Consider the following 24638-nt stretch of genomic DNA (forward strand, 5'->3'; position numbering starts at 1 on the left):
CATTCAGAGCAGGCAACTGGCCCATCACCCACAAAGCCTCTGACTTGCCAGGATTCATTGGCCCTTGCCCAGCCTCCTGCCATATCTGAGGAGGCAGCAGGCTGCAGACCTAGCCAGGGCCCCCAAAATCTGTTCTCCTGGCCTGCCGGTCATTCTTCAGCCTACCTGTTTCTATGCTGAAGAAATACTATATGTTGATCATGTTTCTCATCAAAGTCAGTCACCATGTCCTTTGGTTAAGCCTGAAACACAGAAACAAAGCAACATTTTTGCAGGTGCCCTGGGTGGTGTTTATAAAGCTGTCCACATTGGAGGCCACCACTCTATCCCCTTTGGAGTAAATTCCAGTTTAATTTGGCTCCAGATAAAGCAATTCCTTCCAACTGTCCTGAATAATAACCCAACATTCAGCTTCACTGGCTGGCACATGTTGCCCTGCAAATCCAACGCCTGACATTCTGCCTCGGCTGCCTAAGTAGCTGGTGCCCACATGCTGGTTGTGTTCTTGTTGGGGGGAAGCAGGGAGTCTGCTGCAGGGGGGATGACTGGCTTTGGGGGTGCCCATGGTGGTGCTCCTTCAAGCTACTGGTGAATTTCTCGTGCCCAAAGTGGCACCTCTCCTAACAGAGAGCTTGCGCAAGCTGAGTGGGGGCAGCTGTGGCGCTGCCTCCTGGGGGGCCAGGCCATCTTTCCCCACCCTGGTGCTGCCCTCCAGATGCTGATGGACTCCAACTCCCACCAGCCTTTGTAACTCCCTGCCTAGAGGAGCCAGGCTGCTCCCTCCTTGCTGTCCTTCCGCCGACAGGCAAAGGCCTTCTTTTTCAAACAGGCTTTTGGGAACAGACTGTTTTCAAGGAAAGGGCTGGTGCCATGCTGTTGTCATGGTAATTATTTGCATGGTTTTAATTCTATTAATGCTTGATGGCTTTTGAGAGGGAGTTTTTCTTCAAAGAATCATAGAACTGCAGAGTTGGAAGGAACCGCAACTGTAGAGTTCGAAGGAACCATAGAGGAAGGGCTTCTTCTACGTTTGTAGCTGTTAATTTATGTGTAAACAGCCTTGAGGGAAAAAGCAGGGTGTGTGTGCACGCACACGCATATATATATATAGTGACAATAGTTTGGTTTGGCATCTGTCTGTCTCGGGAGACAAAAAGGGAGTGCACCATTGTGGGTGAGGTTGAATAAGTCAACATAAAAATGATAATGAAAATCATATAACTAAAAGAGCATCTCCACCCCCCATTGTTCAGTCTGGACCCTGAGGTCCAGATCCAAGGGCCTTCTGGCGGTTCCCTCCCTGTGAGAAGTGAGGTTACAGGGAACCAGGCAGAGGGCCTTCTCGGTGGGGGCGCCCGCCCTGTGGAACACCCTCCCATCAGATGTCAAGGAAATAAACAACTATCAGACTTTTAGAAGACATCTGAAGGCAGCCCTGTTCAGGGAAGTTTTTAATGTCTGATGTTTTATCGTGTGTCTTTTTAAAAATAAATTTTATTAGTTTTACAAATAATCACATTGCGTAACATCATATCCTCTTATTAAATCTCTTTGGTGCAACTGAGCCGAAGGACTTCCCTCCCTCCCGCCTAATGGTTTACAAACTTAAATTTTGCATCCCTGCATTTCACCTTTTCCTATTCTTGATATATCATTACCTAAAGTTATTACATTACTCATCCTGAATAGGTAGTAATTTCATCTGACAAATCTTTTTTATCGTGTTTTTAATATTTTGTTGGGAGCCGCCCAGAGTATAAATCAAAACAAAAAAAATTCCTTCCAGTAGCACCTTAAAGACCAACTAAGTCAGTTCTTGGTATGAGCTTTCGTGTGCATGCACACTTCTGATGATGATTATTCTGATGATGATTATTAATTACGACCAGTCCCTGCAGGCAGCCCGGCCAGTGGCGTCAGCGGTGGGGCTGCCGGTGGGGACGGGAGTCCGGGCCGCCCGGAGGCCTGTGGAGCCGCCCGCCCCCCGCCCCCCCCCGCGCCCTTTCCGCGCTCGCCCCCTACCCCGTCGCCCCGCACTCGCCGGACCCTCCCGGGGGCGCCGCGGCCCTGGCAGGCGCGGCGGGGCTCACTCCATCTTCCTCCTCCTCCTCCTCCTCCTCCTCTTCCTCGCCCCGCTGCCAGGCGCCGCTGTTGGGCCGTTGCCATGGAGACCCCGCGGGAAGCGGCGCTGGGAGGGCGGGCGCGTCACTTCCTGTGCGCCGGAAGGAGGTCGGGCGGGCGAGGCGCCATGGAGGCGCTGTGGGCCGCGCTGGGCGAGGTGGCGCTGGAGGGCCTGGACGGCGTGACCCCCGGGGCCCTCTGGGAGCGCCTGGCCGGCCGCGTGCCGCCCTTCCCGCTGCCGCTGGAGCCCGACGCCCGGCAGCTCCTCTGGGCCTCCCTCGCCGCGCACGCGCAGCTCCGCTTCTACCTGCTCCCGCAGCCCAGGCCGCCGCTGCACCTCTACGACCGGTGAGCCGGGAGGGGCCCCCAGGGCTCATCTAGTGCAGCGGCGCCTCGGACGGACGGGAAGGAGAGCCTGCCCCGCCGAGCGGATATCTGCCCCCCCCCAAGGGCTCGGATGTCATTCACGTTTCTAGTCCTGGGGAGGCCCCGTGGCTGGCTCCGCCAAGATATGGGAAAAGGAGTTTGAGATAAGACTGGCGGTATCCTAGTGCCCCCAATGCTCCAGTTCTCGAAGAAAAAAAGCTTCCGGTACTGTGTACCATTGAGTTCCTGCAGGAAAAAAACCTGGATGTACATTTCCAAAATATAAGATTAGTAAAAATAAAACCTACCTACAGCAAGAGTGTTTTGAGTTGTGTAGGCTCCTATGATGTAAGTCTTGGGCCCCGCCTGCTAGCCTGCTCCCTAAAATATCACTGGGTTGCTCCTTTCAATATATATGGTGCCTACATTCTCCATGTGCAAATGGCTTTAGATATCTATTAGGTCCATCAATTATCATATAGCATATCTTCAACAGAAAAAAGCGACAATTTGTCGTTGACAAAGGACAGCTGGAGATATAAAGGGCCCCATTACCTTCAGGGCCGCATCAAACTTAAATCTGGCCCTGCCATCCTGCTTGGGATGTGCTGTGTACAGTTCTGGTCACCTCCCCTCATAAAGGATATTATAGAAACTTCAGAAAAGGGCAATGAAAATGAGACAAGGGCATGATGGAGCGCCTCCCCTACGAGGAAAGGTTTCAACATCTTTGTTTAGAGGAAATGAGGGGAGCTTCTTTAAAACAAAAAACACCTGCTGCAAATCTTGGGCAGACAGGCTGGGGTTGAGAAGAGCTAATTCTCTTCTTCTCATTTTAGGTATGAAGAAATTGATCTTGAAACAGGAATACTGGAGACCAAGAGAGATCCTGTTCCTTTAGATGACATTTATCCTGTGCACATGATTTTGGATCACCCCGAAGGCATTCAGGGTTCGTGCCAGTATTTTAAAGAGAGGCTGGATATTACTGACCTGGTCAGAACAAAAGACCTGCGGCCCCTTTGCACATATACAGAAGCTTATGAGAAGTGAGTAAGCGTTTGCTGGTTGCTTTTGCTCCAGGCTCTCTATTGGTGGGGCAGAGGTCTGCAGAGTGGGCAAGTGGAGCAGGACTGTTGAATTTATTCTGTTGCAGAGCTGTCCACGGAGTCAAAAGGAGAATTGTATAGCTTTGTCATAAGGTAGAAAGAAAAGTGTATTTTCCAGTAAAAGTTTGAATGCCGGTGTCAAGCATACCTGGAACAAGATGAAGGAGTGTGACAATTTCACTATCATTAAGACTTGGTGGGTGTGGGTGGGCAGGTGTCATTCTCAATTGACACATCAGTGTGAAAGCTTATGGAGGACAAAAGAAGGGTGGAGTGCCACATGTCTGCACCTAAATTTAGGCTAGCTAAGTGGAGATGGGAAGAAGGGTGCCTTTGTGGGAATGTGCTAAAACAAGGGCCACCAAATGAGGTGGTTAACCTGTGGCCTTCCAGATGCTGTTGGTCTCCAACACCTGTCAGCCCCAGTCATCATGGTTAGGAATCATCATTCCAGTCCAGCAACATCACAGCAGGGGCACAGGTTAGCCGCCTGTGCTTTGGGCTAATAACCAACAAGCCTGCTCCTTCCAAGTTTATCCTGTTAAAAAAAAGCTGCAAGAGAAGAAATACCTTTGCCTGCTTGTCACTTCTGTGGTTCTGTTACTAACTGCGATACTCATCTTGGGAGGAAGGAAATGTGGGAATCTAATAATTGTAGTGGCTGCTCAGACTGCATACGTAGGGCTGGAATACGCAAAGCAACGTGGGCACATTTCAACTCACGACCCCACCCAGACAACAGGCTTTCTTGATCCTCCCTATTCCCGAAAAGACACTGCAAAGCTGACCAAAGCTCCCATGAATCTGGAGTGCCGGTGGGCTCAAGGGCCCCTTTAAGCAAGCACCACGTAGCAAACCCAATCACCTCTCAGTACCAGGAGGCTGAAGGAACTCCCAGTTACACCTTCACTAATTACTTCCAAGCAAGCAGAGGAAAAGCTGACAATTATCCCAAGAGAGGAAATCCTGCATAGCTTGATGGCAATGCTGCTGTGGCACAGAAAGTGGGTGATTCATTGGGGAATGGGGGAAATTACCTTCCTTGCCATGTCTTACTGCTTTGCAGGTGGGGAGAGAAGCTGGTGATTGTTGCCTCTCAGATGCTGCGCCACAGAACGCTAATAGGATGGGAAGGGGATCCAGACTTAAAACTTCCCGACTTCTCCTACTGCATTTTGGAGCGCTTGGGGCGTGCCCGATGGCAGGGAGAGCTGCAAAGAGACCTCAGCGCAGCTTTCAAGTAAGTGCCCAGGTTGCGGCCTGTTGCAGTAACTCATTCTGGCTCCAGCTGTGGCCCTTCACTGGCAGAAGTGATAGCATGTGGTCAGACGTCCGCCTCTGGTTTGGGGAAGATACCTTGTCCCGTGGGCTGGCATAAGAGGATAGGATTGCCTTGGTTTGTTTTGCAGCGGTATTCTGGAATGTCTTAAGTTAGGCTAGAGCCTGTCTCTTGTGGAGCTGCTATGATGATAGACAAGCCTCACCCCCAAATCACTGTGGACACGCCACAACCCTGAGCTGTATGCAGAGCTCGCCCTTTCAAAACATCACAGGCCTGGCAAATGCTAGCTAATTGCTTGGGGGAAGCATTCTTTAGCCCATTTTATCCCAGCTTAAATTTTAAGCAGGCTTAACGTAGTGTAAGACACTTGCATGGTTCCCTGGAAGATGCAGGTTCTGGCCCTGTTATTGTTGGTCTACACTCTACAGCAAACTCCGGCCCTCCAGATCTTTGGGACTACAATTCCCATCATCCCTAGCTAACCAATGGTCAGGGATGATGGGAATCATAGTCCCAAACATTTGGAGGGCCAGAGCTTGCCTATGCCTGGTCTACAGGGTTAGCTTTTGTCTCCTTTCACCTTCTGTGGCGTGCTTAATTTTCATAAAATCGGTCCTCATCCTAGGGTGGATTCCGGGAAGCTTCATTACCACCGACGAGTCCTGGACAGAAATGGGCTCATCACCATGCAGTCCCACGTGATCAGGCTGCCAACGGGGGCCCAGCAGCACTCCATCCTCCTGCTCCTGACCCACTTTCATATTGACAGGTGTGTGTTGCAGGGAGGTCAAGGAAGCAGTGCTGGGGGGGGGCGTATCTTAATTGCGTCCTCCTATGCTCTTCCCCTGATCTATATGCACCCCTCCACCTTCACAGAAAAGACAAATCAGTACCTGAGTCCCCACCACCACCCTGGCTAATCACAACCTGGGGGAGTGACTTAGGTGGGGGAAATAGCGTGGGAGGAAATGACTGAACACCCTTCATTGCTGCTCTCCTGATCAAATTATTACTTTATTTAAAAAGTTTTTAGGCTATTTTTGGGACAGAGTGGCCTCTTAAAGCCATTTATAGCCATGTGCAAATAGAAACCCATAAAATCCAACAGCAAATCAGGTTAACCAATTAAAATCCACCCCAATAACATTCAAGCCAGGATACCAGCAGAATATCCCATCTAGTTTTAAATAACAGCATGTGATAACCTATATCCGGAACTCCCTAGTGTGGCACCGAGACACCCTCAGGCACCCCAGTCAGAGGCCACTTGGCTTGTTTTTGGTATCACCTGGAGAACATTATTCATTGCGGAGGCACAGGAAGGGAAACGTGATACTTTCTCTGAAGCCATTTTGCATTTTCCCCCAAAATTGCAAGTGTTCGCAGTTACTGTCAAAGAGATTTGACTCTGAAATGCATAGAGCAAAATAAATATCTTCCAGCGAGTACTGGAGCTTGTCTCCTCTCTGACTGGGGCAGTTTTGTTGTAGGCCAGAGGATGGGAGAGAGTCTGGCCTTGGTATCCAATCTAGCTGAGCCCACAGGATGAGAGCAGCAGCGATGGTGACTCTGTCTTCTTCAGGGCAGATTTGATTTAAATCAAATCTATTTAAATCACTAGTCAGTAAGACTTGATTTAAATCTTTTTTTTTTTTTACAGAAAAACTCATTCTTGCTGGTATAATCTTAATCTTAATATTTACAACCAGATAAAGGTTTCATTTTTGGAATAATAAATTTTCAGAGTAGTTTTTACAGTTCTATCAAAAATTACTGATTTGGCTATACTATTAGAAATATATACACAGATAAATATGAAATTATTGTGAGGTTATATAAGTTAACTGTTTATATTTGGACAACTTTTCTGCTGTACTTTATTGGAAGGAGAAAAATAATCGTTTCCTTAATAATAATTTAAACAATTAATTTAACTAAAACTATAACATTATAGCATATGTATCCATGTTTGTTAACTGGTTAAACGGGTTTGTTTTTTTAAAAAAAAAACTTAGACTGAGTTTTAGCGCAAATGAAAAACAGAAAACAAATCCTTATTTCCCGATGAATAGCCTTTGGACTATAATGTAACTTAAACAGAAAACTATCTTTAGAAAGATTGTTCCTCCAAAAGCATTTAATTATAAAAATATGATTTAAATAAAAAAACCCCCCACCCTGCTCTATGCTCTTCCATATGTCAAGCAAGATTTCTGCCCCCAACCTGCCCTTCCTCCTGCCTGCCCCCCAGTCTTGCCCACGTCCCACCGGAGCACCACTTACCCATCCGAAAATCCAATATTTTTTTTTTTAAACCATTGATTTTTATCCACCCTGGTCTGCTTCTTCCTAGGGGTGGTCAGAGCTTTCCTTGTGCCACTCACAGCTGGCACCCCACACAAGGGGCGGGCGTCCTCTGGCTACAGGTGTGAGGAGGCATTGGGGTCGCCTGCTTACGGTTGCCTCTCTTGGGCTTTTAGGAGGAGCAAATACGATATCCTCATGGAGAAGCTGTCCACTATGCTGAGCAAACGACCTGGTCATATGGAGACGCTGGCGAGCATAAGGGAGGAATTGGTGAGCACCTGGCTGTTCTTCCATGCGCTTGAAACCCGTCTGCGTGCATCTGAGCGGATGGTGCCTGTTTTGCCGGAGTCTTTCTGATGGAGAGGAGCTTCTCAGGTGGTGTTTCTTCCCCAGAGCCACAGGGGCATTTCGGGGTGCTGACCCATGAAGGCCCCGTCTGCCCTGCTGTGTTTCGCCTCCAGCGAGAGCCAAGCAGAAATGTGTCTATTCTCTCTGTGGGCCTTTGGAGCAGCCCTTGTTTTCTCTCGCTTCTTGAGCCTCCGAGGAGGGTTGGGGGCTTGGCATGAGGCTTACGGGGGAAACAAGCTTACCTGCCATTCTGTCCTGAAGTCAGTTGTGGTCAGCCCTAAAACTGATTCTCTCTCATTGCACAACGACAGGGTCTCTGTGAGAAAACATTTAAGCGTCTCTATCAGTATATGCTGAATGCCGGCTTTGGAAAGATTGTGACCGTGCCGTTACAAGACGTTCACCCTGATGGAGGTCCCTTCAAGACCAAGAAGGGTAAGAGGGCACTTCACAGCTTCTGGAAGAGGGTCAGGCTGCCTTGGCACTGCCACCCTTGCACAGAAGAGTAGCCTTGTAAGTCACTTTGGGGAGCTTGGGAGAAGATAAAGCGATTAACAAATTTAATTTTTTTATTACTATTTCTGCTGTTGTTCTCCTGCTTCCAAGTGAAGAGGGAGGGCCCTGTGAAAGCTCTTGCCCCCACAGCACTTCTCTCTAGATCAGGGATGGGGAACTTTCAACCCTCCAGATATTGCTGGACTCCATCTCCCATCAGCCCCAGCCAGCAGGGCCAATGGATATGGGAGTTGTAGTCCAAGAACAGATGTTTCCTGTCCCTGCTCTGTATGCAGGGGCCTGAACACTCCGTGTTAAAACTGGGAGTGGAATGAGGCCTTTTTTAGGCATATCACCCCCAGATGCACAATTTCTTGAGATTCTTTTATTTACTATTTATTTGTTAATTTTATTTATTTGCTTAATTTCTATCTCATCTTTCCTCCCAAAGGAGAAAAAATTGGGGGGGAAGAAAGGTAATAAGTAAAAGAAAGTAAGATTAGCAAAAGGATACAATTAAAAATAAAATACTTGAAAACAGTTGTGTATCCTGACAGCTGCATCTGCATTTCATGCTAGTTCTGTTTGATTTGTTTATGCTTTGCCTGGAGCTGCCAGTTTTCTGCCTTGCTAAGTCTCCTTTTGTGTTTTGACAAACTGGGAGGTGTATGCTTGTTCATTCGCTCCCAGGAACTGACGTGATGGTTCGCTGCCTGAAGCTAGTGAAGGAGTTTCGGAAGAAGGTGGAAGATTACCATGATGATGACGACGAAGAAATGATCACCAAAGCCGTGCAGCCTGTGGACATTGTCTACGAGAAGGATATGCTGACTCAAGCGTATGAGCTAAGTAGGTCAATGGCTCAGGCCCCAAACATCTCAGGTGCTGGGGTCAGTAGAGGGGGCATCTTGGCAGTTCCTTCACCCTCGGAAGTTTGGGGGCGGTGGCCCGAGAGAGAGCCTTATCTGTGGTGGCCCCTGATCTGTGGAACTCCCCACAGAAGTGTGCCTGCCACCTTCATTAGACAGCTTTCAGCGAATGCTGAAGGCACACTCTTTACCCTGGCATTTGACACTTAAGGTGTATGTTTTTAGGATCTGCCTTACCCTTCTGCCCATCTGAACGCTCCTACCATTCAGCATCTTTGGGGGGACCTGTTGTTGTTTAGTTGTGTCCGCCTCTTCGTGACCCCCTGGACCACAGCCCCAGACCCTCCTGTCTTCCACTGCCTCCTGCAGTTTGGTCAGTCATGTTTGTAGCTTCGAGAACACTGTCCCACCATCTCATCCTCTGTCGTCCCCTTCTCCTTGTGCCCTCCATCTTTCCCAACATCAGGGCCTTTTCTAGGGAATCTTCTCTTCTCATGAGGTGGCCAAAGTATTGGAGCTTCAGCTTCAGGATCTGTCCTTCCAGTGAGCACTCAGGGCTGATTTCCTTAAGAATGGATATGTTTGATCTTCTTGCCGTCCATGGGACTCTCAAGAGTCTCCTCCAGCACCAGAATTCAAAAGCATCAATTCTTCGGCGATCAGCCTTCTTGATGGTCCAGCTCTCACTTCCATACATCACTACTGGGAAAACCATAGCTTTTACTATACGGGCCTCGTTTTATGCTTTCCTCTCCTCCCCCTCTGCAGTTGAAAGCTGGGGGACCAAAGGCATTTCTCAAGCTGAACTCCGAGCCGCCATGAATGTGGGGAAGCTGGAAGCCAGGATGCTCTGCCGCCTCTTGGAGAGATACAAAGTGATCAAGGTAACGCTTGTCCCGGCCTCCGCTGCTGGCCTTGCGCACGGCCCCCTTCCCCAGCGTTCAGGAAATGCCAGGTAAAGGCTGAGAACGGTCTTGATCCTTGCTTAGGGATTCATGGAAGACGAAGGCAGGCAGCGGACTACCAAATACATCACCTGCACGTTTGCGGAAGAGAGCGACCTCAGCCGGCAGTTTGAGCGGGAGAAGGCCCGGAGCGAGCAGCTGGCCATGGCCAGCGTGTCGGTGGCCCCCGACGACTCCTTGCCTGGGGAGGAGCAGCTCTCTGCAGCCGAGGAGGAGGAGGAGATGCCTCTGCTCTCTGAATCGGAGAACGAGGAGGAGGCGAGAGAAGGCGGGAAGCCGAGGAGTGCCAGCTCAGCGTCTCTGCTCAGGCTCAGTTTCCGAGGAGGAGGCAGCCCGTGCCAGTCGACGCCAGTGAAAGGCACAAGGGGTGAGCTTTGGCCAAGAGGGCCACTTCCTTCCTCAGTGTCTGTCTGTCTGCTTGCAGCCTTAAGAACAGCAAAGTGGTTTGTGATGTTGCAGAAATAGCATGACTCTGGAACAGAGTTTTTGATAAGGTCTGAGTGCTGAGATCTTTATCTGTCCAAAGGAGGCAGGTGGGTGGGCTCCCCTCACAACTGGTTGTGCTTAATTAGGGGGGTTAGGATTGCTCAAGATCGCCAGAAATCCATGATCCCTGTAAGCATCTGATGCATTGCCTGTGATGCAGCAAAGCTTGCAACAGTTGCTTGCTTGTGTTGCTGACCAGCTATGTGTTTCCTCTCCCTCTCTGTCTTTTCTTAAAACCAGCCAAGAAATTGCTAGCTCCAAGGAGCCTGGGGAGGAAGCTGTCTCCGTTGCGCCCTTCTGAATACCCAGAAGAGCTTCCTGGACACACGGCAAACGATGATTCTGCCTTGGACACACTAAAGCAGGAAAGTGGCCTCTCAAATTGTGCCCATTTTATAGATCATGCTGATGGTATGGCTCTGGTTGAGGAAGTCAAGCTGGAGACTCCCAAAGTAAGAGGCCTTAAAGCCTGAACATTTGCTGTTAGTGCGCATGTTTTGGCACACTTGGGGTGGAAAGTCTTTCGCAAGGTGTGAGCTGGGACGGGGGGCCAGAGTCACTGGAGGGGGGGTCACCTCCCTTGCCAAGCCTCCTATGGGCAGCTTGGACATGCCTCGGAGGGCCACTTTTGCTGTGGGTTGGCTGATGGAGGAGCCAGCGTCAGGCAGTTCAGTCTCAGGGAGTGAGAGGGGATGTTCCTGGGGGCTTTTGAGCTGGCATTTCCACAACACAGTGGGCATCAGAAGGTGGCACAGCAATGCATTTATAAAAGGGGAAACCAGTGAAATTTATAAAGGTAGCAATGGAGGATCAAGAAGATAATTAAAAGAGGTGTGGGGAAAGGAGACAACGGGGGCGGATGGTTCGCAGGCTATGAAGGACTTGCTCACAAATTTATTGACAGCTGCACGAATTATGATGGCTAGGAAGTGGAAGGGGCAAGCAGATTCCAAAAGTGGAAGAATGGTATAAAGAGGTGTGGGATGTAGCTGTTAAAGATAAATTAACATGTGCCATTAAGGTAAGATGGGGAATATATCCTCAAATATTAATCTGAGGAGTTATGCATGGTGTTTGTAGAATTTGTACCGTTGAAATGGAAAGGGGTCAAAAGACTGCAAGAGGTGTTGAAATTTTGGGAAGTTACAATGGAATGGTCTTGGGGGTGGGGTGCACATTTTTATTCTTATTTCTTTATGATTATTACTTTGTCAAAATAAATAAAAGACAAAAGAGAAGGTGGCAGTGCTTCTGCGCTGGTCCAGGAAGTGTATCAATCTGTCCTGAACCTCTACTTCAGCAGCAGGGCACTTGTTTCACATGCCAAAGGTTCCAGCCACAAAGAGCCGGGAGTGCATCGCAGGCCTTGCACACCACGTCTCACCTGGGCATTGAAACCTGTCTCATTCCCAGGGGGCACTAACTCCTAGGGCCCCAACACTCTCTCAGTCTGGGTGCACTGAAAGTCTCATGCGTGCTCAAGAACCTGTGCACTTCTTCCCAAACTCACAAACTTCAGTCCAGCCCCAAAGCCACAGTCCCAGAGGGTGGATTCCCTTTGGGGTTGATGCCACAGGCTTAGCCAACTAGCAAGTCTGCTTTTAGGGCTCCCGGGGCTGCCAATCGGCCAAGCAGCTGCTGAGCCCCAGCTGTAACAATCAAACTTGGCGGCTCCTGCTTCAGCCTCTACAAGTTCCACCCAGTTTCAGCTACAGGGGACCCACAACTTACACTTTCGCGATTGCAGCTTTGTGCAGGTACCTGGACGATAACCCTGATGTAGGTTGCTGTGTGTGGAAAGGAAGTGGGTGTGCAGAGGAGGGTGGGGTGGCGGCCGGTTTGTCCAACTCCGCCTTTCTCTCTCACTGCTGGGGGCTTTTCTTTTGGTTTCCTTGTCCCGAGTGTGGCGTAATGAGCGTCTGGGTAGCAGGATTTCACCTGGCCTCTATAAACTGTGGTTTTCTGCCCCGTGCCAGAAAAGCTGTGACGTCAAGAAGAAAGAGAAGGGCTGGAGAGCCTCGGGCATGGAGCGCTCCCACGAGACCTACCGCCTGCTGAAGCGCCGCAACCTCATCATAGAGGCCGTGCGCAACCTCCGCTTGATCGAAAGCTTGTTTGCGTAAGTCGGGGGATTGGAAGCGAGCGCCAGCTTTTCCCCCTCGCCTACTGGGCAGCCGGCTGCCTGCTCCGCCAGGGCACGTTCCACAGGGAGTGAGTTGGGCTCCTTGGAGGGAACAATAAATAAGTGTGTGTATGCCTTGTTGCAGCCTTCAGAAGATGATAATGGACCAGGAGAAGCAGGAAGGGGTTTCCACCAGGTGCTGCAAGAAGTCCATTGTCCGCCTAGTGCAGAGGCTCTCCCAGGAAGGCCTCCTGCGCCTCTTCCGCACCACAGTCATCCAGGATGGCATCAGCAGAAAGGTACACCACCTGCCAAGGCTCCCCCTGGCATGTTAGCGTTGCCCAACCAGGTGATCTTGGAGGTACAAGTCTTTTCCAGCTAGTGAATTTGGGGAAGGGTGACGGAGATGGGTTGAAGTTCAGCGGTTCTCAACCTGTGGGTCCCCAGATGTTGTTGAACTACAACTCCCATCACCCCTAGCTAGCAAGGCCAGAGCTCAGACATGATGGGAGTTGTAGTCTAACAACATCTGGGGACCCACAGCGATAAGAAAGATGTTTGTGTTCCTGTGTTCCGTGAAGTGGGACTATTGTCCTTTGTTCTTTTGCTCTTTGCTGTCTGATGCTAGAGAGAGAGGGAGCCATGTTGCAGTGCTCTGTGTGTGTTTATATGAGAATAAAGTAGTTTAGCCAAAACACTAAGTTGCTGAAGTTTGTCACGCGCATGATGTGCAAACTCTGCGGATCCTTAAGTGTACCGGTGTCTGTAGGCATTGGTCGCTGTGATGTTCGGGCTGAAGAAAGCTTTTGAAACTCCCAAACGACCGACCAGGAGGGAGGGAACATGCCAGTCAGGCATGTGTCTCTGCCAGGGTCTTGCTCGAGTCTGAACTCCTGACAGCCTCCTCTCTGAAGACTCGGCCCACGGCTTCTCCATCTCTGCTCTCAGTCCTGGCATTGCCACCTGCCAGCGCCTCGCACCCAGAGTGGCCGTTCCTCCTAAGTGGCCTTGGGCTGGAGCTCAGAAGGCTGCCTGGGGCCTTGGGCAGAAGCAAGGTGTCTCCCAAGGAGCTTCACAGACAGGAAGGGGAAAGGGCTGCCCTCAGCACCGTGCCTCTTTTGCTCGGCCTCTCCTCACCAAGCCTTCTTCTGTGTCTCTGCCTCTGCTTGGCAGGTGGAGTTTGTAGTCGACCCCTCGGTGAATCCCAGTGACCCACTGGTGAAGAGCGCGATTGAGCAAGTTCGCTTCCGAATCTCCAACTCAAGCACCGTGAACAGGTAGGTGGCGGGAGGGAAAGAGGGTGGCAGGGGCTGCCAGCATGAGCTGGGCAGGCTCTGACTGACATGACTTCCAAGCAACAGGAGGGCGTTCAGAACTGGGCAGCTCCCTCCCTCCCTCCCTCCTCCACCTCCTGGTGATTTGGGCTGGTGGACTGAGATCTCTTATTTATTTTATATGTAATGTACGTACTGTTGTGTCATAGAAGTACATTGCAGTGGTTCACAACAATATAAAATCATAAAACCATGCAGTAAAATCATAAAAAGTTGAAATCAAAAGAATCAAAAACAAACAGTAGTAGACCATTGGTGCGTGTGTGTTCTCTTAATGGCCTGCCTAGGCCTGGGGGGGACAGAAAAGTGGAACAGAAGGTGCCCACTGAATCTAGTGGCAGGGTGTTCCACAGGACTGGGCTAATGACACGAAAGGCTTGGTTTCTCTTCCCTCTGGCCCCCATTCCCATGACACTTATCTAGAGGAGGTGCTTTCCTCCTGCCTACTTCCTGGTGGGGGGAGCCCCAAACTTGTAGGGTTTCTGAAACGCTTTCCAGTCCTCTACAAACACCAGTTGTCCCGCTTGTGGCTCAAGGAAACGGCAGGAGGCAGATGGCTGCAGAAGAGCCATGTTCCTGGCTAGTTGTTCAGTGAATATTGTGGTGTTTCTGGGGACTGAGCACTGGAGCCTGCTTTGCAGTTTCCTAGCACTGGTGCCTAGCTTCACTTTCCCTTCATAACTGCAGGATTAAAGTCCCACAGACGCCAACGTCTCAGGAGAGTCTGGACGAAGGAAGCCAGGAGTCTGGACTTGGGGCTGCCCTTAGGGAGATGGAGGGCTGCTTCTCTCCTTGCAAAGCGGAGGCGGCTGGCAGAAAGGCGCGCGCTGCCAAGTTAAGCTACCACCCAGTCACAGGTAATGGCCTTTCTTGCTTCTGCTGTTTCCGGCTTCCTGAATTGGGGGGGGGGGCGTGTTTCTGTGTAAGGAGTGGTGGGCATTAGCTCCTGCCTGTGTCTCTCCAACGCAAACCCTCTGCTTCTCTTCAGTGCCAGGCCTTGGGCGCTCCCTGGGCTTCCTCCCCAAAATGCCTCGCTTAAAGGTGGCCCACCTCTTCCTCTGGTACTTGGTTTATGGGCATCCTCTCAGCGCCCAGCAGAGGAGATGGAGCTGCAGCCAGGAGGCAGCGGACGGCCTGCAAGGCCTTGACTCCAGCCTGCCTGGCGGGACGGAAGAGAAGGAGCCGAGAGCAGCAGCCGGGAGCCAGGAAGTCTGCGAGGCGCTTGAGGACCAGGCAGGTGAGGAACCGGGAGCAAGCAGGGAGTCCAGAGGACAGCTCGATGCTTGGTCTGAAAGCATTTCTCCGTCGGTTCATATCTGAAAGTATTTTGAATAAAAGCAATGAAACTGAATAATAAAAAGAGAGTGTAAATCAGGGGTCAGCAAACTTTTTCAGGAGGGGGCCGGTCCACTGTCCCTCAGACCTTGTGGGGGGTCGGACCCACCACCTCCCGAAAGCACACCCACACCCACACCCACACACCCGCCTATGCCACTCATGCCACAGCCGCTGACACTGCCTCGCTTTGGCAGCGTCGGCGTCCTCTCTCTTGGCAGGGCACAGAGCCCATGCCAGTGGCCTGGGCGGTGGAGGCAGCCTCTGTGCTGCTCCTGCTTCCTCCTGCTCGGCCGCCTCAGCGGGAAGGAAGAGGCGGCACTCAGAGGTATCCGCAGCTTTTGATCCTGCAGCCAATCAGAAGGTGTGCTGCTTCGCGGATGTCAGTCTCCGCCTGGCAAGGCCTCTGCGCCGGCCAAATTAAAGAGCCCGGTGAGCCGTATCCGGCCCGTGGGCCTTAGTTTGACGACCTCTGGTGTAAATACTCATAACAGCATGCTACAAACAGGAGCTCAGCAATCAGTCGGGGGAAGCCTGGGCAAAAAGGTTCCTGTTTACGGGATGCCTGAAGCAGCTGATAGGGCAAAGGGGTGGGCATCATTTCCACAGCACAGGGTGAATGGCGGGAAGGGCCTGTTTTTGGGTCACTGCCCTGCGGTGCCCAGGAGGGGGCAGGAGCACCAGGAAAACAGTCCCAGGGCATCTAAGGGCTCTCCTGGGGCTCTGCAGGGGCAGCAAAGGGCTTTCACAGTGCTTGTCACTGCTGTGTGCTTCCTTGGGAAGATGCATGCATGAGGGGCTGAGTGTTGTGTGCATGCTCCTGGGAAGCATCCTCTGAGTTCCTGACGGCTGGGTTTGGCTCAGCAGGGGAGGCCTCCAGGTGATGCAGCAGCAGCAGCAGCAGCAGCAACACTGTGGACTCTGGGCAGCCCCAGTGCCTCGGTTGGGATCAGCCGCAGGGAGCCACCTGTGACCTCTGCCCAGCTGTGGAGCCAGCCTGGGTTGTGAGATCTGGAGGGGCGGGGGAAGGATTCGGGAAGCCCTCGTGGAGCTTGCTGTCTTCATTTTCCGCCTCTTCCCTCTAGCACCAACCACAAGTCAGAGGATTCCACCCCCCCCTTAACTAAACAAGGGCCCTTCTCAGCTAGTGTCACCTAGGAGCTGGAGGAAATTCTGACATTCCTGTGTCACTGTAGCACACAGTACAAAATAAATGAGACGTGACCCGAGTATATGCATTTCAGCATGAATGGTGGCGAACACAAGTTGTTCATGAACATAAGAACAACCCTGTGGTCCATTTCTTTCCCCATCTTGTTTGCACAGGGGCCATGTTGTAAAGTTAGAGGGAGAAAAGCTTTTCTCTGTCCACTTTCTTCACACCTTGCATAACTTTATACCGTATTTTTCCGTGTATAACACGCCCCTATGTATAAGACGCCCCCTATTTTGGGGGACATATTTTAGAAAATGGGGGAAGATGGCCCAAAGTTGTTGAGCTTTTTTGGGGGGGATTGCCCAAGGTTGTTGAGCTTTTTTCACACACCTAATTGCAGCGGCGGCAGTCAATCAACAGGAGACCTTGTCACAGCAACCAATCACCCACCCAGTTACCTCCCCCCATGCACTATCCCTGTATAAGACGACCCCTGTTTAAAAAAATCATTTTAGAGTAAAGAAACCTCATACACGGAAAAGTACAGTACATCTTTAGTGTTCCTTCTTCCTCATCTTTCCTCCTGGGGGAGTCACTCCACCCCTTTCATCCTTTTGGTGGCTCTTTTCCAATTTCCCTCCAGCTCTGCAGTATCCTCCTTCAGGTGAGGCGCCCAGAGCTCCCCACAGTAGTCCACACCAGAGAACCATGTGTGGGTATGAATCTCCCTTGACCCCCCCTGAAAGGAGATGGGTCTCTTGCTGCTGTGAGAACCGTTTTCTCTCTTTCCCTTGCAGTGTATGTGGACGACGCCTCGTGGAAGCGGCACGTCCCTCCTCTCCCGCTCCACCGGGAGTTTGGCCATGGGTGGGCTCTCGTCAGCGACATCCTCCTCTGCCTGCCTCTCTCCATCTTTACCCAGATAGTGCAAGTCAGCTACAAGGTGCTGGGCTTCAGTTCAGGGATTTCTCTCGGGGCTTCTGCTCCCAATTTCCCGTCAGTTCTGCTGTGGCTAAAAGTTGCCGCCCGATCCTTTGGAGGGGTGGCAGTTAAATCCTTTGGTGGTGGGGCAAAAGCTGTTTGCCACACCCAGGGGCACCGCTAGCCAAGGCCACGGGCGGAGGTGCTGGCCAGCCTCCTTGGGGGGCCTTTTCAGCTCTCTTGCTGCTGCCATAGCCTTCCTTGCAGTTGTTCTGTTTTTTAACAAAATATCCCTGGGCTTCGCTTAGGAAAAGCAGAAAGTTAGCCAGACTTAAGTTACATTGAAATTTAATTCATAATTTTTAGGTAGATAACCTGGAAGATTATTTAAATGATCCCCTGAAGAAACACACGTTGATCCGATACCTTCCAAGGTCGATCCGCCAGAAGCTCCTTTACAAGAGGTAAGCATCTTCAGCAGGGGTAGATTTGGGCAAAGGGTGCGATTTCAGAGTAGCGGAGAATACCAAACTTTTCAAAGGTCCAGCTCCACGAGCTCGGAATCCAAACCTGGGCAATATTAGAGCAGTGCGAATCATTCTCTGAAAAGGTAGAACGGCCGTGTGAGTTTATAAGAGCTGCCCATCTCAAACCAACACCACTCTCATCCTCTGCATAAGGTAACATTTATGAATGCAACTGAGAGCAGAGAGAAAACTACTAAGAAAGAGGTGCAGTAAGATGAAGGGTTCAGAAAGGATCAGGGAGTCAAAGGCACAAATATCAGGCATTGTGAAAGAACATCTCACTTTGTGTCTGATGTAAAACATTCAGCAAGTTATGTTGGTCCTGCCTCTTTCTCTTCTCCTCTTCTGCCACCCCCCCCCCACACATAGGGCTTCGTGATCACAGAGTTCAAGTCAGTAGCATAAAAAACCTCAGCTTGCAATATAGTCTGTTCACTAAACAGCCATCCACCGGTGGGCCAAATCCTTTCTTAGAGAAAGGAGAGGGAACGGATTCACTGCTTTAGCCCCTGTTGACCCAGAACATCATCTTGTGGGCAGGGGGATGTCTCTGACTTTCAGAGGTTGCCTTGGTGGTCTGCTTGAAGCAGCTCTGAACTAAAACTGGTGCCCTGTAGACACTCCCCACCTTGGGCCTAGGTCAGAATGTCTTGAACTGGGACCCGGGGAGGGCAATAAATATTCCACAGGATGGTTCAAGCTGCTTGAATATGGGATATGTCAGAGAATTTTGCATGTTGGAAAACCTGCCTGGTCTTTCTCTTCTTTTTTTTTTTTGCGGGAGGAGAGGGGAGGTGACTGGTGGAGTGCCTGGAAGCTAACTGACAGAAATAAGCTGATGAGTCTCAAGTCCTTAATCTCTTTGCTACAGGAGATACATCTTCTCAGTAGTGGAAAGCCTTCAGCGGCTGTGTTACATGGGGCTGGTTCAGTTTGGACCCACAGAGAAATTTCAAGAAAAAGATCAGGTAAGGTTACTGCTACGTATCTACACCTCTGCCACTTGACGGTCAAAGCAGCTTACTTTAAAAAAACCAATGCCTACAGGAGTAATGAGGGAAACGTCCCCTGTTCCCGGTGGGGAAGGAGATGCCCAGGTGTGGGTTCTGCCTGCCTCCTCTCCCTCCAGACTTGCAGGGTCACCAGATGTACCTGGACAGGTAGAAGAGGCTCCAGCCCCGTCCCTTCCCTGCATTGGCCAGTTCCCAGGATCTGCTTGCCTCCCTGTGTTTCTCATCTAGTCTTCTGTTAAACGTTTCTCCTTCTTGTTGAGTAACAAGAGAAACCCTTTCCAGAAGAAAAGTGTTCTAGTCTGCAGCAGCAAAGAAGGAAGCACTCTAAAACTTGGTTGCAGAAAGTTTTGTGGACTGGAGTCTGCTTTGCCCTGTGTTACCCTCTCAACCCGGGTGGAGAGGGAGAAAAATGCCAACCCTTGATGCCAGATAGGAATGAATTGCAAGGAATGCAGTCTGTGGCCGCTTAGAGGTTTGCAAAAGAAACAGAGTGCCTATTTGCAACAGCAGCATTTGATGGCAGCCAAAGTGCCCTAACATTGCTAAGCAGTTAACACCTCAAGGAGGCAGAACAGCCTATAAAAGTAATCGCGGCGTGTGAATATCCCAGTGTCCTCCTCTAGTGCAGACTTTGCCACTTTTGGAAAAGGGAAGTGGTTGCAAAGCTGTGATACCCATCTTGAGCCAAGCTGCGCCTCTCTGGGTCCAGGCAGTTGCTGGACAGGCCGTTCTTGTCCCCATCTGTCTCCAGAGCCGGGATTGTTCCTTCCCAAAACACTGGGTTGCAGCTGGAAAGGCCTTGAGCGGCTGCATCATATTGCTGGCCGAACAACTGAGCCTGGCCCAGGGTGGCCCACCCCAGCAACTCTCTTCACAGGACGGCTTCACGAGGCTTGTGAAGATGCCCCTGCTTCTTCAGCAGTGTTTTTGTGTGTGTGTCAAAGGATGCCTCCGGAAGGAGAGCACTTGGCTGCTATCCAAACACGCAAGGAAGGGGTACCCTAGCTTTGACTTAACTCCCTAAATCCCTCGAGTCCGTCCTTGCTCGGTTGCTTTGCCCCTGAGCTTTTGTGGCTTTCTTGCAGGTCTTTGTCTACCTGAAGAAGAACGCTGTGATTGTGGACACCACTGTCTGTGAGCCCCACTACAACCTGGCTCAGAGCAGCCGCCCCTTTGACAGGCGCTTGTACGTTCTGAACACTCTGCAAGACGTGGAGAACTTCTGGTTTGATCTGCAGTGCGTCTGCCTCAATACGCCACTAGGTAGAGAGCCAGACTCACTAGCCACTGCCTTCCTGCGCTGATGGCCCTTTCCTGACTCCTCTCATTCCACCCTCTCCTGCCATATCCTGCAGCTCTCAGCTCCTAGCCTCTGGCCACCTGCCTCTGCATTCTCTGGCCCATGGCAGGGTTGCTGCTGCTGCTGCTGCTGTTGCTGACCAGCTCCTCCTCTTCCTCCTTTCAGGAATTGTCCGCCACCCCCGTGCCAGGAGGGGCGGAGCGCAAGCCAGCGAGGCTGGCACCACCCTGGACGTGGCACTGGAGCAAGAGTCGGCAGCCCATAGGCACAACCTTGAGCGCAAGTGTGCCATGCTGGAATACACCACGTACGTCTCCTTTCCTCTGTGGTTGCTTGCTGGGAATGGGGCGTGTTGCAGAATTGGGGTGTTGCTTTGGCAGGGCGGAATGTACCCAGGGGTGGAGGATGACTCCCATCCGCCAGCGGAGGCAGGGCTGGTAAAGGGCTCCAGCAGGGAGGTAAAGAGGAGGCCCCCCCCCCAGGCTTTCTCCAGGTCTTAGCTGATCAGATCTGAGATGCAGGGGCTTAAATGCTCCTTGGTTGCGCTGAAATGGACATCTATGTGTCCTAGAAGAGATGCACTGTTGAGCCCTTTCTGTGCGGATTCACGCTCCTTGCACAGTTATATATCTCGGGTTGCTAACGTGATCCGTGCGGGAGGCACGTTAGCAACCCACAGCGTTCTGAAGCACTGCATCTGCGCATGTGTGTGATGTGAATCGGCGTTTCTGCACATGCACGTGATGTCATTTTGCGCTTCTGCGCATGCGTGAGCACTGAAACCCAGAAGTAACCCGTTCCAGTACTTCTGGGTTTGGCGCGGTCCGCAACCCGAAAACACACAGCCCACAGCGTTTGTAACCCAAGGTATGACTGCAATAGGAGTGCAGCAGATAGAATCAAAAACGGTGCAGAAGACTCTGGAAGGCCCATTGGGGTTTCCTACGCCTCTCTTTTTAAAGGCATTTCTTTATTTGCCTTTTCAGAGTTAATACAGAAAAGGCCCAGCACAAAAACTAAGCTGTGCTACAGCTACTGCTGTCTGGAAGAATCAGGCTCCCTTAGCAGCATCAGGAAGTGAGAGGAGTGGGGAGTCACTTGGAATCATAGAAGTGGGGAGTTGGAAGGGACCCCCAAGGGACATCCAGCCCAACCCCTGCAATGCAGGAATCTCAGCTAAGCAGCCATGGCAGATGGCCATCCAACCTCTGCTTAGAAACCTCCAAGGAAGGGGAGTCGTCCACCACCCTCTGAGAAAGTTCTTCGTAAGGTTTAGTCAGAAATCGCTGGAATAGTTGCATGGCAGGACCAAGCCTCCCCCCACACCCCCTGGTCCTGAGCAGAGCTGGACTTTGAGGATTCCTGGGCTAAGCTGTTCCCTTCACCGTGCCTTCCCCCCCTTTAAGAGGACGCCGAGAGGTGGAGGACAATGGCACCATTCCTGGTGATGGGCTCGGTGCTGGGGGCTTGGATTCCAGCTTTTACGGCCATTTGAAACGCAATTGGATTTGGACCAGCTACATTATGAACAAGACCAGGAGGGTGAGTTTTTCTTCCCAAACAATTCTTTTTAAAAACTGCTTCTCCCCCCCCCCAAAAAAAAATTATATCTTTTAAAACAATGCAGACCGTTGAAGAAATAAACTGGATTTTTTAGCACAAGCCGCTCTGTGCTAAATTTTGCTTTGACATGCATTTTATTTTTGAGTAGGAGAGAGAGACTGCTCTCATATATCACCTTTTCAGCTGCCTGTATTATCAGTGGCTATAACTGAAATTTATTTCTGAATGGTGCCGGTGTCAGCTAAGCACTGAAATAAAAGGATTCTGAATGTTATGTGTGGCTTTCGGAGAGTAATCTACCTGCCGTCCCTGCGAAGTCAAAAGGACATTCTGCATCCCCCCAGCCTGTTTTGGACAGGTGGGCACAGCATCACCCCCCTCTCCTGACTCCGCAGGAGCATGAGCACAGGGGGCAAGAGCAGCCATGCCCGTTCCCAGGACGGAGACTGTTGTGTCCTTGGTGGGCAAAAGCTTCTCTAAGAACCTGCGTTGTGCAGGAAGCCATCTGTTCACTCTGCAGCCCACCTGCAATGCCAAATCCACACATTTCCTCCAGCGCTTCCACCTGGATTCGTCCCTCCTGCTCACTCCCAGGCAGGGTGGATTTGATTTAAATCTCAATTTAACTCACAATTTAAATCATAATTTAAGTCAAGTCACTAGTCAGTAAGACTTGATTTAAATCATTTTTTTTTACAGAAAGACTCATTCTTGCTGGTATAATCTTAATATTTACAACCTGATGAAGGTTTCATTTTTGGAATAATAAATTTCCAGAGTAGTTTTTACAGTTATATCAAAAATTACTGATACGGTTATACTATTAGAAATACGTAGACAGATAACTATGAAATTATTGTTTATATTTTCTGCTGAACTTTATTGGAAGGAGAAAAATAATCATTTCCATAATAAAAATTTAAACAATTTATTTAACTAAAACAGTAACATTATAGCATATGTATCCATGTTTGTTAACTGATGGGGTTAAACGGGTTTGTTTGTTTGTTTGTTTGTTTTAAAAAAACTTAGACTGAGTTTTAGCACACATGAAAAATTGAAAACAAATCCTTATTTCCTGATGAATAGCCTTTGGACTATAATGTAACTTAAACAGAAAACTATCTTTAGAAAGATTTTTCCTCCAAAACCATTCTATTTTAAAAATACAATTAAAAATTTTAAAAATCCGATTTTTTTTTATCATTTATTTTTATCAACCCTGCTCCCAGGGCTCTTCCGCGGTTGTTAGGAAAGGCTCCTTTTTGGTCAACTGGACGCCGATGTGGCGCTCAGGCTTTGCAGGTGACTGCCAGGTGCAGCCAAGCTTGGCTAGGAAGCAAAATCCTCTCTCTAGTCTGAGCTTGAGCCACCTGCTGCCTTTGCATGGCTGGTAACCTGTGTGCTTTGCCGCTAGGAGAACGCTGCTGCTGCTGCTGCTGCTGCTGAAGCTGGGCACACGGTCAGACTGCAGACCTTCCTGACCAAACGCTCCCTGCCGCTGAGCACAAGAGGTAATGGGGCTGGGGGCTCCCCTGTGTGTGTCCGGGGTGGGGGCCACAGAGATGGTTGTGCATTGCTCCTACTCCTCCAGGGGAATAGGAGGGGCGGCCCAGCTTTCATGTGGCCGTTGTGGGAGCTGTGAAGCTGGTACAGGTCCAAAGAGGCTGAACTGCTGGGCAGCCCTTGCTGTGGAAAAATGCTTTACGGAGCTGGGCAGTGGAGACTAGACGCAGGTTGACCTTCTTCCTAAATTGCACCAAGACCTGGTGCTCCTTTTGAAGATCTCCAGTGGGTGATTGCCACTCAGCAATTTCTGTGGTTTGCCACCGCCCCTCTCAGGAGAAGCCAGATCAAATTAAGCCCTAAACAACTCAGGCCCCAAATACCCATAGGCCGCTTCCTTCCCTACAGACCTCCCCGGGTGCTGAGATGGCAAACTCCCTCCCCAGGGAGGGGCGCCCAGTACCTTCACTGTGCTGCTTTCGGAGGATACTGAGGACGCATCTCTTTACCCTGGCTTTTTACACCTGAGGCGCATATTTTTGGCACCCACCTTACTTTGGTGATCACAAGTTGTTGTAAAGTGCTTTTAACATTTGTTTTAATGTTGTAACCTGCCCTGGGACCTTCGAGTGAAGGGCAGGGAATACATAAGTAAATAGTAGCAGCTCAAATAGCTCAACAGCTTAGAAGCTAAGACTTTTTAACAGCTCTGTGTAGGTGTGTGTGCAAGACAGAGTCGGAATTCTCGCGCCTGCGCCTGGGAGAGTCTCTTTAGACCGGCAGTTGACATTTCCAGTTGCTGCCTCCCTCTTCCATGCTTTTGGGGCCTGAAAAAGCCCCTCCCTCCCTCCCTCCCTGCTGCTCCCCCATGAGCTGCTGGCCAGACAGGCGGTGCCTGCGTGTGTTTTGGCTGTGCATTCCTTTCTGGTGCAGGATTTCCTTGTTGGTTCCCAGGTGGTGGCGGCAGCAGCTCTCTTTGGGGAGACGGGCTGCTGGGTGCGGATCCTGCGGTCCAGAAGGAGGACCTGGAGGTTGAAAGCGAAGCCACGCTGAACAGAAGCCAGAGAGTGAGGGGCGGAAAGAGCCAGAAGAGGAAGCGGCTTAAGAAGGAGCCGGTGAAGAAGACAAGGAAAAGGAAGAAGAAAAGAGGTGGCCTACCTCACTGGGGGGCTGGGGGGGCAGGCTGTGCATGGCACTCGCTGGCCGAAAAGCACTTAGGGCTCTGAGCGCCATTTCGGTCTGGATCAGGCTTCCCCAACCTCGGTCCTCCAGATGTTTTGAGACTACAATTCCCATCATCCCTGACCACTGGTCCTGCTAGCTAGGGATCATGGGAGTTGTAGGCTGGATTTTCCTCTTCCTTTGAGATCTCAATGTCTTCCTAATGACTTGGGGCAAATCCTCCTGTCTGCCTTTGGGGTCTGCTTGGCACAGGGGGCCAGAGTGGCTGTGCCTCGTCTTCCACAGCAGTGGGCCTTGGATGCCCACCTGCCCCCCCCCCCACGCACACACA

General features: G+C 50.7%; 2 protein-coding genes across 15 annotated transcripts in view; one reads left to right on the forward strand and one right to left on the reverse strand.

The window, feature by feature from the left end:
- Positions 1-2193, reverse strand: part of KATNIP (katanin interacting protein) — a 35225-nt gene extending 33032 nt beyond the window's left edge. For 3 of the 11 annotated variants that reach the window (XM_083711254.1, XM_083711263.1, XM_083711253.1), the window contains exons 1-2: positions 2023-2179; positions 166-242 (exon numbers count right to left, since the gene is read on the reverse strand). In XM_083711254.1, coding sequence (XP_083567380.1) covers positions 166-227 — 62 coding nt within the window. In that variant the 5' untranslated portion in view covers positions 228-242; positions 2023-2179. Of the gene's footprint in view, positions 1-165; positions 243-1707; positions 1731-2022 lie in introns of those variants that run through there. The other 8 variants (XM_083711261.1, XM_083711257.1, XM_083711260.1 and 5 more) reach the window with 7 other exon arrangements.
- A 21-nt stretch (positions 2194-2214) lies between these two features.
- The window catches only part of GTF3C1 (general transcription factor IIIC subunit 1), a 37071-nt gene continuing 14647 nt past the window's right edge, over positions 2215-24638 (forward strand). The window contains exons 1-23 of one of the 4 annotated variants that reach the window (XM_083711235.1): positions 2215-2469; positions 3327-3536; positions 4663-4836; positions 5504-5647; positions 7359-7455; positions 7845-7968; positions 8719-8877; positions 9666-9781; positions 9887-10229; positions 10589-10800; positions 12325-12467; positions 12616-12769; positions 13644-13747; positions 14492-14661; positions 14793-15041; positions 17093-17238; positions 17583-17680; positions 18615-18711; positions 19842-20019; positions 20222-20363; positions 21463-21598; positions 23037-23133; positions 24080-24274. In XM_083711235.1, coding sequence (XP_083567361.1) covers positions 2249-2469; positions 3327-3536; positions 4663-4836; positions 5504-5647; positions 7359-7455; positions 7845-7968; positions 8719-8877; positions 9666-9781; positions 9887-10229; positions 10589-10800; positions 12325-12467; positions 12616-12769; positions 13644-13747; positions 14492-14661; positions 14793-15041; positions 17093-17238; positions 17583-17680; positions 18615-18711; positions 19842-20019; positions 20222-20363; positions 21463-21598; positions 23037-23133; positions 24080-24274 — 3709 coding nt within the window. In that variant the 5' untranslated portion in view covers positions 2215-2248. Of the gene's footprint in view, positions 2470-3326; positions 3537-3989; positions 4078-4662; positions 4837-5503; positions 5648-7358; positions 7456-7844; positions 7969-8718; positions 8882-9665; positions 9782-9886; positions 10230-10588; positions 10801-12324; positions 12468-12615; positions 12770-13643; positions 13748-14491; positions 14662-14792; positions 15042-17092; positions 17239-17582; positions 17681-18614; positions 18712-19841; positions 20020-20221; positions 20364-21462; positions 21599-23036; positions 23134-24079; positions 24275-24638 lie in introns of those variants that run through there. The other 3 variants (XM_083711236.1, XM_083711237.1, XM_083711238.1) reach the window with 3 other exon arrangements.

The sequence above is a fragment of the Podarcis gaigeae genome (assembly GCF_964106915.1).
Source record: "Podarcis gaigeae genome assembly, chromosome: 14".
Taxonomy (NCBI): Eukaryota; Metazoa; Chordata; class Lepidosauria; order Squamata; family Lacertidae; genus Podarcis; species Podarcis gaigeae.